At 40.2% G+C, this 16,613-nt stretch overlaps 1 protein-coding gene and 1 long non-coding RNA gene across 4 annotated transcripts in view; one reads left to right on the forward strand and one right to left on the reverse strand.

Moving 5' to 3' along the window:
- Positions 1–16,613, forward strand: part of LOC101157968 (uncharacterized) — a 197,254-nt gene that overhangs the window by 153,370 nt on the left and 27,271 nt on the right. Inside the window, exons 5-7 of one of the 3 annotated variants that reach the window (XM_078933320.1) lie at positions 12,554–12,648; positions 14,646–15,102; positions 15,697–15,769. In XM_078933320.1, coding sequence (XP_078789446.1) covers positions 12,554–12,648; positions 14,646–14,725 — 175 coding nt within the window. In that variant the 3' untranslated portion in view covers positions 14,726–15,102; positions 15,697–15,769. Of the gene's footprint in view, positions 1–3,608; positions 7,715–12,553; positions 12,649–14,645; positions 15,770–16,613 lie in introns of those variants that run through there. The other 2 variants (XR_013648319.1, XR_013648300.1) reach the window with 2 other exon arrangements.
- LOC144984536 (uncharacterized) overlaps positions 2,088–16,613 on the reverse strand; it is a 42,997-nt gene continuing 28,471 nt past the window's right edge. Inside the window, exon 3 of the long non-coding RNA XR_013648320.1 lies at positions 2,088–3,613. This is a non-coding gene — a long non-coding RNA (uncharacterized LOC144984536). The remainder of the gene's footprint in view (positions 3,614–16,613) is intronic.

Consider the following 16,613-nt stretch of genomic DNA (forward strand, 5'->3'; position numbering starts at 1 on the left):
TTCGTTGTGGTTTCAAGACGTTAAGAGGAGAAACTCATAGTGGGCCGAGACGGTCACGCTGTCACTTTAACCCAATGCATCATGGGAGATGTAGTTCAATAATCCACCAAACGCAGACAGACTAGCGTCTCTGAGCTTCATTGTTTTGTTCACTTGTTCCACGGTCTGACACCGGATTCTGTGGAAAGCTACATTCCTAAAGACTAGCTTTAGCAGGTATTTTTGTTAGAACTGAGCGACTTTATCAGCAGAATTCAGAACAAGGAAGTGAAGCCTTTAACCACTTCTGATTGGTCAGACTGATGACATGTGATTAAGAATCCAAGAATGATTGGTGGAGACAGTTAAAGGGATGGGACTTTTCAGAAAACGGCTTTAGTTGCAGCTAAATTGCGGTACCGTCATTCTTATCAAATTGTCTTTAATAGAATCAAATGAACACAAAGAAAAAAGTATTTTACGATCTTTCATATTCCTAATTTCTAAGTGTTTTGTCAGGGCCTGTTTGGATGAACAAAGAGCTGATATCCTGGAGATGGAAAATGTTGTTAAATCAGTTAATGAGGGCAATTTATTTCCCACGGCACACCTGACCATCTCTCACGGCACACTGGTTGAAAAACACTGATCTAGAAGAAGTACTTGTATCGGGAAGGGGCAGTCCAGTGTGAGCACCACATGCTAAAACCCGTATTCTTGAACGCATTACATGTGTAATGTGTGAACATAGCATATGTTGTGTGTTTCTTTTTTTATTTTTGAGCTTCGGTGTCTGAGTGTGCCAGTCAAAGCTCCTCCTGGCAGGTCACTGGGTTCCTCCACTTCTTGAGCAGCAGAGGGGAGGGAGGAGAGGAGACATCCAAGCTGTTGACAGGGATTTATGAGCTGATAGTGTCAGACTGCAAGCACAACAACAGTCTCTCTGTCTCTGCCCGGCGGCTCATGAGGCACAGACCGAGAGTGGCAGAAAGAACGGAGGGAGTGAGGGTGAGGCAGCAAAATCAGTGGAAATGAAATTATAGAACAAGCAAAGAGAAAATGGAATGGAAGACAGTGAGCGTTGGGGAAAGATGGGATGGGCGGGGGATCTAATTTCATTTGCTTGGTAGCTGTTTTTCTTCTTGTTTTGCTGCACAACCTTTTAGGTTTTTTTTCAGAGCTTCAGATCTCATCTTCTTCTGACATACTTGTATGAAAAGAATAATTTTTTTGACTGATTTTTTTTTTTTTTGGCTTGTTTAAATCCATGCAAGTCAAAGCTGTGTATACTGTAGAGATTTGTCTCCTTTGTGGGTCTGATGGTTGGACTAAAAAAATGTACCCCTATAACCTATGAATAAGTGCTAAAATGAAAGATCTGCAGGAAAATCCTATTGCAGAATAATACAAAATTCCTTTTTTAACACTTCTGGGTTGTAAGATATGGCACTATGAGTCACTTCTGAACTGTTTGCTGTTGGGATGACACACCCTGATAAAGTTGGACCGTCTGGCTGTCTGACCAATCAGAGACAGTCTGTAGGATAATTTTGTCTAACTGCTGCTCTAAGCACAAATGACAATATCTGATTCTATTAAGGTTTGGTGAATTCCATGAGACATTTTGTTTTACAAGCTCAGTTGGGTTGGAGCTCTTTATTTTCCAGGGGAAGTTGTGGTTTTGGTGTGTTCTCCCTCAGATATTTTGGACTCCAAAAAGTCCAGGTCTCAGATTTACACTTTAGGGTCCCCCCCCCCCCCCCCTTTACCAAATCAGAAAACGTGGAAAACAAGACTGAATTTTTTTCTTTTTTTCATTTGCAAATTTGAGAAAGTGTGACTCTTTTTAAAACTACCGACCAGCTGTTTTCTTTAAGTTTTGACCTTCATAACAGAACAGTAAAGTTCTCTGGCATTACATTCAAAAAACTTCTTTAAAAAACAGTTTTTTTTTAAAGAATACCAGAACAAAGGTTTAAGATCATGCCTCCCCCCAAGTTTGCCCCACGTGGGGTATAGCTCCACCATCGCTCCCTGTTGTTTGGCTGTAAAAAGCTTGAAACACATTTTTTAAAATCATATATTTCATATACAACTGAGCCAAAAAGTGAGCGTTCTTCTAGTTTATTAAACCAAGGATTGTATTTGAGCTAATTAGAGTTTGTGGCTTCTGGGAACAGCGATGTCGCAGATGCAACTGAAACAACACAATGCTCTATAAACTACCTTAACTCTTTGACTGTTTCAAAAATCGCATTGAATCAGCTGATTCTAATGCATATCTAACCGGCTTTCCATCTTGGCTTTGCACCTATATGCATATAAACGCACAGACGGAAAAAGTTGCATGATGTCGTAAATCCTCTTTTCTCCGCGACATAATCAGCTGATTACGATGATTTCGGAAACACTTCACTGCTGTAAAGTATTTGCGCAAAACAACGTTTTTTGCTTCGGCGGAATTGACAAAATCACGTTTAACTGCGTAAACGGCTGAAGATAGCCGTGAGCTAAAGCTCCGGTGTTGATGTCCGGGCAGCTGATCCTGAATTTCCACGGCGCATCTTCGTTGCATTATTTTCCCTGCTATCCCCGTGTCATCGAACTTTCAAAACTTTAGCGATCAGGCCCCATGCCCTCTCCTTCCTCACCTTGCAAAATGTATATTTTATGTAATAAATGTTGTGTCACCTTCTTTTACTTTCAAAACTAAACCTTTGCCACCTGAGGGGAAATTGACATGGTGTGTTAATGTGCATAATCGCATGGGTATGTCACTGTAAATATGAAATACTTGAAAGCACAACGGATGTTTTTATTTTGAAACCCACACCTGTTTCCTGTTTTTTCCGCCTTTGTACTACAAAATTGACGCGTTGACGGACTGGAAATGGAACTCCTGCGTAAAGCATGTGTTGCATTGTGGAGGCACCGGACTTCAGACGCAGACATGACGGAGGCGATGTAAACGTTCCGATTGAAATAATAAACGCTCCATTTTTCTGTGTCGACGCAACAGAGACGCACCGCAGGAAATCATCCTTGAAATTATGTGTAGCCTCAAGTCTTGGGCTCTGGCTCAGAGTCAAAATCTGGTGAAAAGCCTCCCAAAGGGCTTGATCTTATCCTTAAGTGAACACGCCTCTGTTTTTCTGGATGTTGCTCTCCTCACAAAGGTATAGAAAGTTTTGGAGTCTTTCCATCATGGGGACTTGATCTGTGGCGGTGAAGAGTTGAGCTAATACAGTAAGCACAGCAGTCTGTGCACCAGTTGATTCATGACTGACAATCCTGAGTTCTGGATGCTGACTGAAAAAGTTAAAGTGGATGGAATGAGCTTCCAGTGAACGGATATGACGCCTACCCTTGGGGATGGGAAGGAGAGAATGGTTGTCCTGGAGGAGCTTTTTATGGCAGGTTTCCATTTACTCCCCTGCAATGGAAGTTGTTCAGGCATGTACAGTACTGGAGATGCTTCAGTCGCGTCCGGCTGAGAAGAAGAAGCCTCTGGGTGGACCAAGGACAGAATTTTGTCTCTCGTCTTGCCTGGGATCCCTTTAACATCCCCTCGGGGGGTGAAGAAGGTGGCTTGAGAGGAAGATCTCGGCATCACTGTTGTCTCCGTGATACGACTCTAAAAGAACAGATCGACAAATTGAAGATATGGTTTAAACTCAAACTGTATCTATTGATTTCTAATTCTGGATATTTAATGACAGACGCCAAAATTGCTCCTTCTGTTAAAAGCTCCCACTGTGACAATGAGAGCGATCCAGCTGTGATGTCTGATATTTAGTGAGAAAGTGAGCCTGACAGTGCACCAGCATGCATCCCCTCTGGGAATAATACAGTCTCCTTGTGATTTATGTGTCAGCTGTTTCTTTTTTTTTAATGACAGAGCATTAAAGACTCATGACTTATAAGGCTCCTCTCATTTCACAGAGACACTCAGACTCGTTTCAGAGCATAGCTTACACTTTCGGGCAGAGTAATGATCCCAAAGTGAGTTTTCCACAACTGCAAGGACCATTGTTTTCACAGAACTCCCAATGCAGCGGTTAGACTCGTTTTTCTTTTTTTCAAAACGAAACGGAGAAAAAGAAATCTCACCACTTATTTATTTAGTCAATGATGGATGGAGGAGGAGACAGACGTCTTATGGGGCAGAGCTTCAGAAAACAGTTTCAGTGCTAAAGCTGTTAAAAACAGCAAAGGAAGACGTTGAAAACGTGAAATGTAGCAAGCTTCTGTTGTGTTACATGGCTAGTGTTGAATACAATCTCAACTTCTGCCTCATGACACGAGTCAACTGTTTTCTTTAACCGTATAAACAACAAAAAGGCAGTTTGCAAAAAGAAAAACTAGAGGAAACAAAAAATCTTAATGCATAAATGGGTGTACTTTTGTTTTATTTCTAATGCTAAAAATGTACTTTTTACTCAGTTTTTAAAAATAGTTTTTACTCTTTTAAGCTTTAAACCCTTGTGCTATCCTATGGGGTCCAGATGACCCCATCCTTACATTGACGTGTTCTCCCTACCATGACAAAGGTGGATAAAGGTGGAAAGATTTCATGTAATCCATGGACACCAGTGAAGATCACAAATCATTGAAGAATCTTGTGGGGTCAAGATGACCCCACTCCCAACAAGTGTTACACTATATCAAAAATGCTTCAACTTTCTGTGGCCTTTGAGAGGTAGTAAACCTGGCAACCCAACAAGGTTTGGGTAAAAATTAAGTAATAACAAAACAGTTGATTTTCTGTCAAAAGTCTAAAAGTCAGCTTTTATTTATGGTTGAATTCACTGACTGAGGTCTACAAGAGCTTTTACTGTTGTTGAGAAACCTTTATTGGTGCTTCACTCTAACAAGAAGACATGGGAAAATTCTGCAACTGCCATTGTCTGTATTATCCCGATCAAGTTTGCATCGCGTAAAATGATAAAACTGATATCCTTTTCCTGCTTCTATCTCATGTATTTGTAAAAGTACTAATAATTTCACGAGAACCTGGCTGCAGACATCAACATCCAGAACCGGAACTCCTCAACCAGAACTAGAAAAACCCCCATACTGCTTGAAAAAAAAAACGTTGACGATCCTAACAGTTACAGTTTTTCCCGTTTTAAGCTTAATTAAAGGTTTCTCTACAACGGTTACAGTTAAGGTAAATTGTATCATTTCTGCTTCCAGTTGACGATGTCAGGCCTCATCCTGTCTTTCAATAATTTATAAATGTTATGTTTTTTTTCTCCTTTCAGTCCTTCGTTCATGTGCTGTTTCTACTGGAAATCAAAAATGTAAGAAATGGAAGAATATCAAGTTTTTGTCAAACCTAGCAGTACGAAAATGTAATTTGTAATTTATTACTTATAAACTTGCAATGACATTGCAATTGATCTCACATTTAGTTTTAGGGCATCTGTGCGTATTTTGAGACTTAAGTTTTCCAAAGAAAAGCCTGTTTATAGAGGACCTTTTTCAGTCTTGAAGTCCCACTCCGATCATATTTTGGTCTACAGTAAAAGCATTCCCAGTGGTCTTTTTGTAAGGATTATGCCAGTGAAGGCAACATTTTTAAAAACTGTCGTTTTCTGGGACATAATTTTAGTTTGATGCACCAGTAGTTTATTAGAAATGCATAAATTCCTCATATTCCTTTCTTTACACTCTCTGTCACTGTCTTCGAGCCCCTTACAACCCCAAACTGGTGTAACAAAAATGGCGACTAATGTTGTAGCTATCCAGCCGTCCAGTGTTCGAGCCAAATTCCAGCTCAGACAAGGACAAGGAAGATGTTCGTGGATCTTTTTGTATTCAAGTGGATGCATCAGAATGGAGCAGAGCACTGAGATTTTACATTACAACCACAAGTTTTTCCAACGGCATCTGCTCCTGTTTTACAACTACTTAAATAAAGAAATACTTAGAAATGTGATTTTGACCTTTATCGTTTTTGTTTTTTTAAATATGTCCTCCGGTTAAAAAAAAAAACAGTTGAAAACACCAAAAACATAATTTTCATTGGAGTGGGTTTTAAACCTTGATTTTTCAAATCAAATCAATAATCTCATGAAGTCTGCAGACTGCTAGAAAGCATAAATTAAATAAAACAAACAATGAAGGCTGACCATGCTGACAGTTATATTCATTATGTTTCAATACTAAATTTAGAGGAAACGTTTGAGCTTTTTGATCTTATGAGAGCACAATCTGTTTCACATTTTTCTTTTTTTTTTAATGTGATGTGAGCATGAATTTTCCACTACACTGAGGGCTTACATGTGTAGTTTAATGGAACTCAGTTATGTTTTTCTTTTCTGCGTACTCTACAAAGTTTCACCTTTCATGACATCAAGGCAACACTTCTGTCTAACAAGAAAAGAAACCGAGCGGCGCTGCTTTTCAAAGGTGTTTGTAGAGGTGGAGCCCTTTCCGAAACTGAAGGATTATAAATGTGATGGACTTCTGGATGGAATGTTGGGGTCTTGACTGAGTGACTGTGGTTTTCCTTTGAAGACTATCTCGGTGGTTCAAGTTTTAGAACTAGTCACCACTTGTACTGATGTTCTAAAGCTGTTTCAGACTCCCAGCTAAGATCAACTGTAAATCATAGAACTTCCCATTTTTAAGGTGAAATTGATCCTATCAGGACTACTAATAGATTCATCCTTTATTTTTAAACACAAAATAAAATAGTTAAATCAACATAAGTGATGAAGTGCTCGAAAAAAAGAGTGGCTAGAAGGAACATGTAACTTGTTCCCTCCCTAATCTGATTATATTTTATGCATACATGTTTACACGTGAAACATATAATCAATGTTCTCATGAACACAAATCCATTAAAGAAAAAAGCAACAAGGAATCAAACCAACCTCGCAAGTCCCATCAGGCATTTTCTTCATTTATACTTTTTCCAAAGTTGTCAATTTTTTTTCTTAAATTGTGTAAAAGCTTTTTTCATTTTGATCCTTTCCTCCATGCTGTTCCGTAAATGCACCCCACAGACAGAAATGAGCAAACTTTTGCATGTAAGTTGTTGTGCTATCCTAGGCACTTTAACATTGGGAGTGGGGTCATCTAGACCCACTAGACAGTGCTCTGAACCTTTTTTCTTCAATGATTTGAGATCTTCACTGGTGTCCATGGATTACATGAAATCTTTCCACCTTTATCCACCTTTGTCATGGTAGGGAGAACACGTCAATGTAAGGGTGGGGTCAGAGGACAGCACAAGGGTTAAAAGGTCCACCTTTTTGCAATGAGGGTCAGATTTGGTGAGGTGAAAATGTTGGAGGGCCAACCAATGAGTCTCTATTCTTTATTCCAGTTGTGCAATCTGCATCTTTTTTTGCACTTCGTTTTTTAATTCTCCAACTAAGTCAACAAGTAGCTGCTGTTTTTTTTTTTTTTTTTTTTTTTAGATGTTTGCAATTTGTCCAGACATAAAGTTTAATAAGTTTTTGGATGTTCTCTAGTTCTTCTGTCATTGTGCTACTTTGCTTGCTGTTTTTGAGTGGCATTTTTAACTGCAACCGTGGTCTGCTGCCGCTGGAGCTCTTCGCTGCTGCAGGATGATGACCTGGGTATGGCGGCTAGCCGCGCCGGGCTAAATGACGCTGACCTTAGATGACCCTGCTACCCGGTAGATGACGCCACTATCCGGTTTGGCTGATGGTCAGAGTTCAACCCAACACCTCCAACTCAAAGTCTTCAACTTTTAAAGGAGGTATTTCATAGTTATCTGTGAGTTAGATCTTCATAAGTCTGTTTTTTAGGAGTTGGTATTGGAGCTTTTTCACAGCTCGACTGCTGTTGCCGCCATCTTTTTTGAATTTCATAACATTAAATACAAATGAACTCTGTAGTGATGATTTCGTTGCAATGGCATACTCTTCATTTCCTCACATAGAAAACAAATATCGTTTTACACAATTACCAGCTGTCAACTTTTCTTTTTTATTTACTGTAAACATTTTAGAAAATAGCTAAAAAGTCTCTCAGAAGGGTCACACGAGTGTTGCCGCAGGTTTACAATGGCTTGAAATATAGTTTAGCCAATTATAATCAAGAAATCGTAAACACAATTTTAAAAAAGGGGGGGGGCTGGAGCCTATGGGCTGGTGGAAATTTGAACGTGGGTCCCATTTGGTGCACAAGCCGGACTTTGGACATGCCTGATTTTTTTCTTTTCTTTGTTTTTTCTCCTACATCCGACACCATTAAAAAAAAAAAAGAATCAAGATCCATCTTTTCTCTAAACAGAAGTTATGGTCCATTATTTTACTAATTTTCTCCTTTTAATGTTTCACATTTGTAAGCAAATATTAAACTTTCAAAGCAAAGTACAGTAGTAATACAGTAGTAACTCAAATGCAAATGACATTCTATGTATGTGTTGGCAAAGGACTGGTAGCCAAGAGATTTTTTTGTAGATGGAATTTCACCACCTACTAGGTTGGAAAGTGACCCAGAACTTCTCTCAGTTTTTTTTTTTTTGTATCTTACTATCCTTGTTTTGCAGAAATTCTGAATAGAATCAGCAGTGGAATGCTTCTTGCGTGCACTCTGCAGGCACACGGCCTGATGCAAAGCAATGCTTTTCAAAAAGGTTCAGCATTTGGTACTCAAAGAAAAAAAAAAGTTTTGGTTAAACTTTACATTTTTGCTCAATAGATTTTCCAGCTAAACTGAAGATCTGCTAAATCCAAATGATCTGCACTGGCTTGTTGGTCCTAATGTTGCATGTTAAAAAAAAAAGTAGTCCCAGTAATGTATTTCCCCTAGGTACAGGTCTTCAAGACAATAACACATGATAAGTGCTTTGCAGTGGTGATCATACCTTGGTCACAAGGGAGCAGACGCTGCATCAAGGGCATGCACTCATAAAATATTTATGGCTTTGAGGAGGAATATGCCTAGACGGTGGCGCTGGCATGACAATATATGTGAAGAATTTGACTTTCAGCATGGCAACATAGATTATTAAAAAGCACTGTATTGCCGTGTGAAAAATCTATGTAATATAAAGCTTAACAGTGAATTACCATGGCTGTTGAACAGTCATGAAAACCTCAGGAGACGTTACATGTCATCATCCAAGAATCCAGAAGATGAGTATAAAAATTTCAGCAGAACCATGAACTGTGTTTCCTCCATACCTGCCTGTCGAAATTTGATAGAGAAGGCTGTAAAACTGTAGATTTTCAATGTGCATTCAAGGTTTCCAATTTTTGTCCAGAAGATATTACCTTTGATGGGTTTTTGAACTCTATAATATTAGGTTCCGAACAAAAAAAAAAAAAAAAATTCAACCTTGGCAAATGCTTTTATTTTTTGGAGTTATTTGAGAGGCTATTTGAAAGGCTACACAAAGGAAGAGTACCATATTTATTTAGACTATAAGTTGAGGTTGCTTGTAAAATTTGGTCGGGGATGCGCCTATCCCCACTTAAAAGCCTTCTTTTTTTCATAAAACCACAATGCACCTTGTTATCTGGAGCGCCTTATATATCGATTGTTTCTGGTTTTGTTTAATCATGTTGAAGCAATTTTGAGAGGTACTCTGTCAAAAGGTTTGGTAGTTTTTCATTATGAATACACTAATGTGGCTAGCATGACTAATATGGCTAGCATGGCTACTGAAGCTAATTTGTAGCAGTGTCAGAGGCTATGTCCGAACCCTAATTTCTGTGAGTGCGAGACTATCTAGTGCCCTGGATTTTAAAAGCAATTTGGAGACCATGCTCCCTACTTTTTTTTTTTTTTCAAATGACAAATATGATGTCATTGATATCACAAAGTGAAAATCTAATTGATATGAGCGTTTTGCAACAATCATTTATGAATGCACTGTCTTCTGCAGGTTGTTGTTAAAAAAACATTGACATTTTTTTTCTGCAAAATTTGTTTAAACGCAGTGCATTGTGGTCTATATTTCCCAATCTAGTGAGCATCGATGCACACTGGTTTTTTCGCAGAAACTTTTGGGAAATTTCTAGGGCACTTGAATTTGGGAATCATATATTTGGACAGCACTAAAAAATATTGAACGCGCTATATAGTGCCCTGAGTAATGAAAGAATTCGGACACAGCCAGAGTGTGTAGTGTAGTCATAGTGACGTTTGTTTCAACGATATCAGTCTATTTTCTTTTTTTTTAAATGTTGCAAACAACATTGGTAGTAACAATTTCAGGACATGTATGGTAAACATGATAATAGAGCTAACAGGGCAAATGCTTTTAATGTGGCTGACATTGAGAAAAAATGATAAAAACCACCACTAGAGGGCACTGTAGTTGTGTGTATCAGTATTTACCACTGACATCAACATAGAAGAAGGAGCCCAGGCACAGTCTAATGCCTGCTTGGCAGAATTGTTCCAAAGTGACACCCTTCACACCCTTTACCCCTTCAAAAATATACACTCCAACACACACACACCTACACACACACGCTCACAAACAAACATACATTATACAAGGAAGGTGGGACCGTCTGTCCCCTACCGCATCCCTGGCAGGGGGTGCCATGCCCTCGGCCCTCTCTCCATGCAGGGAGAGGGATCCCCGAGTTCTGTGGCAAGGCAAGGAGCAGGGGATCACATCACATCTGAGCCTGGGGGTGTCTGTGTCCCTGAAGTGTGGGTTCTGGTCCTTGCCCTTGAGCGCCGGCCCTCTCCAAAATTCCAACTGTGGTTGGAGCCGGATCTTCAGGGGTAGCCGGCTCGTGTCTCGCTCTCTCCTGGACCTGGACCTGATTTGTGGGCTAGGTGGGCGGCTGGCTTGGAGCTGGTGTCTCTTGGGGGCCCTGGCCAGTGCCTGGGGTCGGGGCGGGGGGATGCTCAGAACTCCTGGGTGGAGGTGGACTGCCCGTCCGGTGCTGTGGATGTTCTCCAGGGGCGGGGCCCTGCGTTGGGCCCTCCCGGTGCAGCGGGGGGGGGGTGCTCCTCTAGTTGGGCTGGAGCTTGCACTCTCTGTCCCCCTGTGCCTCCTTGCTCTCTGGCTTTGGGGGCCCCTGTTACCCTGCTACAGTGCGGGTGTATGGGGGGTCCTGGCTGCAGGGGGTCTAGGGGTGAAGATGACTGGGTACTCTCCTTTCTTTTTATATTCCATCTTCCACCTTAGAAGAACATAAACACTCACTGGAGCACAGGTGTTAGCTCACCTTTGCAATAGTTTGCGTAACGAAATGAAATGTTTTACATGTGTTGCATAAGTATGTTTGTGTGAACATCAGTTGTATTATGTACATGTGGACTTGTCTGAAGGTGAACATTTTTGTTGATGTTTATAACATTTGAGTGTGTGGACAGGCTCCGCCCCTTCTAGATTTGTATTACATCTGAACCTCACTAATGATTATAACCATCCAGCACCTTGTTGCTCTAAGCTGCTTCATGGTTTTACCCCACCTCTATAATCACCCTCATACCCCCCCCCCCCCCCCCCCATTGGCATCCCTCTCTTCTTCCCTCTTTTTCTTTTCCTTCAGGTTCAACACAAAAATGTTACAAATGTAAGTAAGATGAATGAAGTTTAGCCTAAATTACAAAAGGGGTCAATTCAAATATACACCTACTGTGTCAAAAGATTCATAACCCCCTGTTGTAAAAGTAAAATATGTCCAACACAAGAGGCCTTCAGCTCTCATCTGTTTTCTCAGCTGTTGGACAAGACAAGTAAAAAAAGTGACTCAGAGGATTAAGAATTCAACAGATTAAGTGATATAAAAAAGATATAAAGTGTTTAGTTGACTTGGTAATTTACAGTAGTTGACCTGAATAATTGTTCATATTTTGCGCAAATAGATTCCTCCTATGTTTCATAAAGCCATATAAGCATCAATGTGTTTTGGTTGTACAGCGTGCAGCTATTCAGTCTACTATCATTCTTTATTCCGTTTTTAGGATTGGCCTTTAACGTCTATTTTTATTTCCTATATTTAAAATACATTTACTGACTTTAGTCAGAAAAATAGGGTAATCTAAACCGCTAAAGTGAAAAGATGTCAAACTCCAGGTCTTGAAGGCCAATGTCTGAAATATTTTCCAACTAACCTGCCATTTAAGCTTCCCATAAGTAAAACTCACCTGTACCAAGTAATCACCAGCAGATACGTTTTGGAAAAAAACAGCAGAAGGCCAGCCCTTGAGAAATCTGACATTAGCAGGATCAGTTTAAGGCCTCCCCCAGTTTCCCCTGTCTGTGTTTTTTAATTACATAGAAGGATAAAGATGTAGTTGGTTCCCTTTTGCCCACTGGCCTGCTGACTTCCTCATAGGGCTTTGTGCCTGTCATCACGTGTTATTCTCAGCTGGTTGTGGTCCTGGAGTAAATCGTCCCACGGATGAGAGCACATCTACGCCGTCATCTCGTTCACTGTCTGTCTCTGTTTCTATTACTTTTTCCTTCTCCCAGTCCATGATGTGATTATTTACTTTGCAGTGTTCTGATATTGCCGTTTCAAGGTTTTGTCACTTTTCCCTTTTTTTTTCTTCGATATCCTTCTCTGATTAGCTTTTTTTTTTATGTCTCCAACTTAACCCGCTCTTCTCCAAAAACCAGAAAGAAGTGGCCTCTATACATATTAACCCATCCCAAACAGAGAGTGACAGAATCTTCTGAGGATGACTGCAGGCCAACATTTCAAACATGTCAAGGTAAATTACATCTTTAACCTTCAATTTGTCTGACCAGAAAGACAAAAAAAAAAAAAGTCTGTATGCACATGGAGGACAAACAGAACTTGATTTCTCCTCCCCTATCTGCCTTCATCCGTCTTTGTATGTGGTTACCAACTCCAGTTGCGGTGGTCAGATGAGCCTCCCCCAATATTTTCCGTTTCCTCTGCCCCCAGTCAGTTAAACAGAAACAAAAATGACAAACTTTGGGACAAATATATATCTAGCAAAAGGCTTGGCTTAGTGAACTCATGTTGAATCTGTATAACTAAAGCATTTACAAAGATTAGAAACAATGGTGTTGCATTTGACTTCTTTAAAGTATAAAAATAGGAATTAATATTATAAATACATATTAAATTACTGTGTCTGCAGTGAAAAGGTTACCTTGTCAGTAAAAGCAATTAAATGATTGTTTTTATAGGAAAAAGAAAGAAAACAATCTAAACCTGCCCTAATTTCATCTGCAGCTATGTACACATTTGACACGTATTCAAGATGCTCCGCTCACAGCGAGCGTGTAATGCACATTTAAGAATGTGCTTTAAACATATAGTGTTCACAGTGGACTGTCGCTACTGGACCATTTGGAAGATGCTTGGTGTAAAATGTCAAAGCGGGGCAAATCCTGCAAATTTTACTCTTTCACAGCTCTACGGTGGCCCAGAAGGGTCACAACACAACACAAAATAACATACTACATTTCGTCACAACACAATAACTCACAACAACTCACAACACAACAATAAGTCGCAACACTTTAACTCACAATAGAAGTACCGGTATATCTGCAAAGGAAGTGCTTTTATTCTGAAATTTCCACTGGGCTAAAACATCGCTAATCATGTCTCTATTCACGGTTCATGAGATCGTTTAAAGATTCTCCCGCAGTTTGTCTCCTGCTCCGTCTGTCAGCCGCGTCCTTCTGTGTGTTTCTGCATCTATGGTCATGTTCACACTGCAGGCTGAAACGACCCAATTCCGATTTTTTTGCCCCTATGCGACCTGTATCTGATATTTTCATGACAGTTTGAACGACACAGATCCGATCTTTTCAAATGCGACCCAGGCCACTTGGGTATGTGGTCCTGAATCCGATACGTATCCGATCTTTTGAAATGCGACCTCCGTCTGAACGGCCAGGCCACATGAATCCGACCCGTACGTCATCAATACACTACAAACTTCATAATTCTATGTTGAAGTAAGCGGGAACGAGAACATAAACATCAACCATGGCGGACGATGCTGCCGAGACCAGTCAGCGGAAGGGAAGCAAGGTCACCGATTTGATTAATATTTGGGGGGACAGCTCAATTCAGGCCAAACTTGAGGGCTCTTATCGCAACCGGGCGATTTTTGAAAAAACTTCCAGCAAAATGGCAGAGCGGGGGTAAAGACGATCCTGGCTCCAATGCCAGCGAAAAATAAAAAGCCTTCGAGCCAAATAGAAAGAAGTTAAAGACTGGAACAAACGAAGTGGTCGTCAACGTATCACCTGTCCGTTTTACGAAGAGCTGGAGCATTTTGGGGGATAAGCCCAGCGTTGTTGACATCCATTGTTAACGTTAGCTACTTCCACAAACAACGAGTGACGCCGTTCACCGTTTAGTACTCTTCTGCGCATGCGGGTCACTTCTGGGTCAATTTCACATTCACAAAGGAGATCACAAAAGTTTGCATTTAATTGGAAATGTGAGAGGCCTTGCAAAGAAATCGAATTTTAAAAAAATAATCGGAATTGCGCATAAAGCCCTGCAGTGTGAACTATGTGACCCACTCTGAAGGCTCAATGCCCCTTAATAACCGTAGAGAGTGAAATAAAAACAAAAAAAAATTATCTTCTGACAAACGTTCAAATGTGACAGCAAGTATCTCAATCATTTTGTATTAACACAGAGAGGGAACTACAAAGACATTTCTAAAGAAAAAAAGATAGTTTGTTCTGCATTTTAATGAGAATTGTTCTCTTCCAGAAGTAAATGCAGACATGCAGCAAGCCGGCTGCCAAGGGACCGTCAACAAAGTGCAAGTTCAGAAAAAAAATAATCAATAATCTCTCAAAAATGAATAAATGTCTACATTTATATGAGCTGGTAATGAAGTTGTACAAACCTGCGTGACAAAGTGTGAAAGCGGGACTCTTGAATGTTTGAATGCAGAGACCTGAAATACGCGCCTTTACAGACTTTTCTTTGAAAGGGATCGCTTAAACACATGTTGCCGAGGGCGGTGTGAACGCTTGAGTGTGAGTTGAAGTGTTTTTTTCATTTTGTTCTTATTTAAAGTTTTCATTATTTCTTGTAAGTTTATCAAAACACTTGTTGAGAACAAATGTCTCACCTTGCTGAACCCCTTTCTCTGAGATCTAAGCTGGATGTGTTCAACAGGTAAGAAATGAAACAAACCACGGCTAAAATGATGAAATGAGAGGTAAGAACTATCCATGGATATTTAACATTCTGAGTTGCAAGTGTTTTGGAAGAAATGCATGTATTAGCCATAAATTATAATAAAGTTAAACGAAAGTTGCGCCAGTCGAGTCAACAGAAATCAATGGAAAATGAGGTTCCTGATATGAGGAAAGAACGAAAAACGTTGTTTTTTGTATATTAGGCCTCCTTTTGACTTTGAAGCTGTGATATTTTAAATGTCTCCATTTACGATTCGTTTATTAGAGACTTAACGCTTTTTCTTGCTTTTCCATCGTTTAGTGAACCAAAAAGAAACTGAAAAGTTGTAAAGATTATTTCACTTCAGATCTTCCTTTTTGATTAGAATACAACAATATTTACATCATAGCTTGGTTATTTACTTCCTCGCCTCTAATCAAACAACATTGAAGAATTGTAGGGTACGCTATTTGTATTTTTCCAGCAATAAACATGAAAACCTTTTCGGGAAAAAAAAGAAGCCTTTTTCAGTGGTAGATAAGCTACTTTTCCACACCTCTCGGCTAGATGCAGCAACATGTCGTTTTCCACGTCTGTGCTGCCTTGACTGTTCCCTTCTGTGCACCTCAACCAGGATGTGTATAGGTCTGCCAGCCGTTAACCCCACAGAGGAAGTGTGCAGGAAATGAGATCAGCCTTAAAGAGAGGTAACGCCTCAGCCCGAACCACTGACACCAGACCAATAACTGTCACTCACAGCACCTGATGCAGGGGAACAAAAAAAAACAAAAAAAAGGCAGCAAATAACAGGAAGGTCAGACGAAAAAAAGGCACATCAAAATAGAACGACCTCTTTCTGAATTGCACAACAGATGAAAAATAAGGAGAGGCAGGAGCAGGACAGCTAAAAAGAGAAGTCACTGGAACTGTGTCACAGTGAACAGAATTTTTCAGGGATCTGGCAGCAAAAGAAGGTGATGGCATAAAGGTGCTCCGTTTTCTCTGGTGTCATCTTGTGAATTTTGTCCCAGGATGTTTTCTTCCACAGCTCTCTTTGTGTCATTATAATTCCAGTTGGGCACAAACAGCAATTATTCATTCCTCCTCCATGATCTGTTTTCAAATGGTTGACACTTGTGTTAAATAAAAAAAGAACGGCCTCCATATGTCACCAGCAAATCCAAGTCCCTGTTTAATTGGTCAAAGGTCAACCCCTTTCAACGCCTGTTCAGTGGCGAGTTTTTGACAACAATGTCAGAAACTTGTGTAGCTAAACGTAAAAGTGAGAGTTTTGAATGCAGAACCTCAAAATGTGCATATGAACGCCTTTACAGACTTTTCATCGATGACGATCGCTTGACTGCACGATGCTGAGGCCTGTGTGAACCTAGCTTGAGAACAGAATACCAGCCAAAACAGCAGGACAGACAACAACCACTGAACTGTATTGATTAAAAATAAAAATTAAAAAAAGATGTGCACTCGTGAGTCTCAGTGTGCCATGAACGCCCAACAGTGATCAAAACCAGGTGGTAGGTTTATCACAAAGGC

This window comes from Oryzias latipes, chromosome 16 (assembly GCF_053564925.1).
Source record: "Oryzias latipes strain Hd-rR chromosome 16, Olatipes_Hd-rR_3.1".
Taxonomy (NCBI): Eukaryota; Metazoa; Chordata; class Actinopteri; order Beloniformes; family Adrianichthyidae; genus Oryzias; species Oryzias latipes.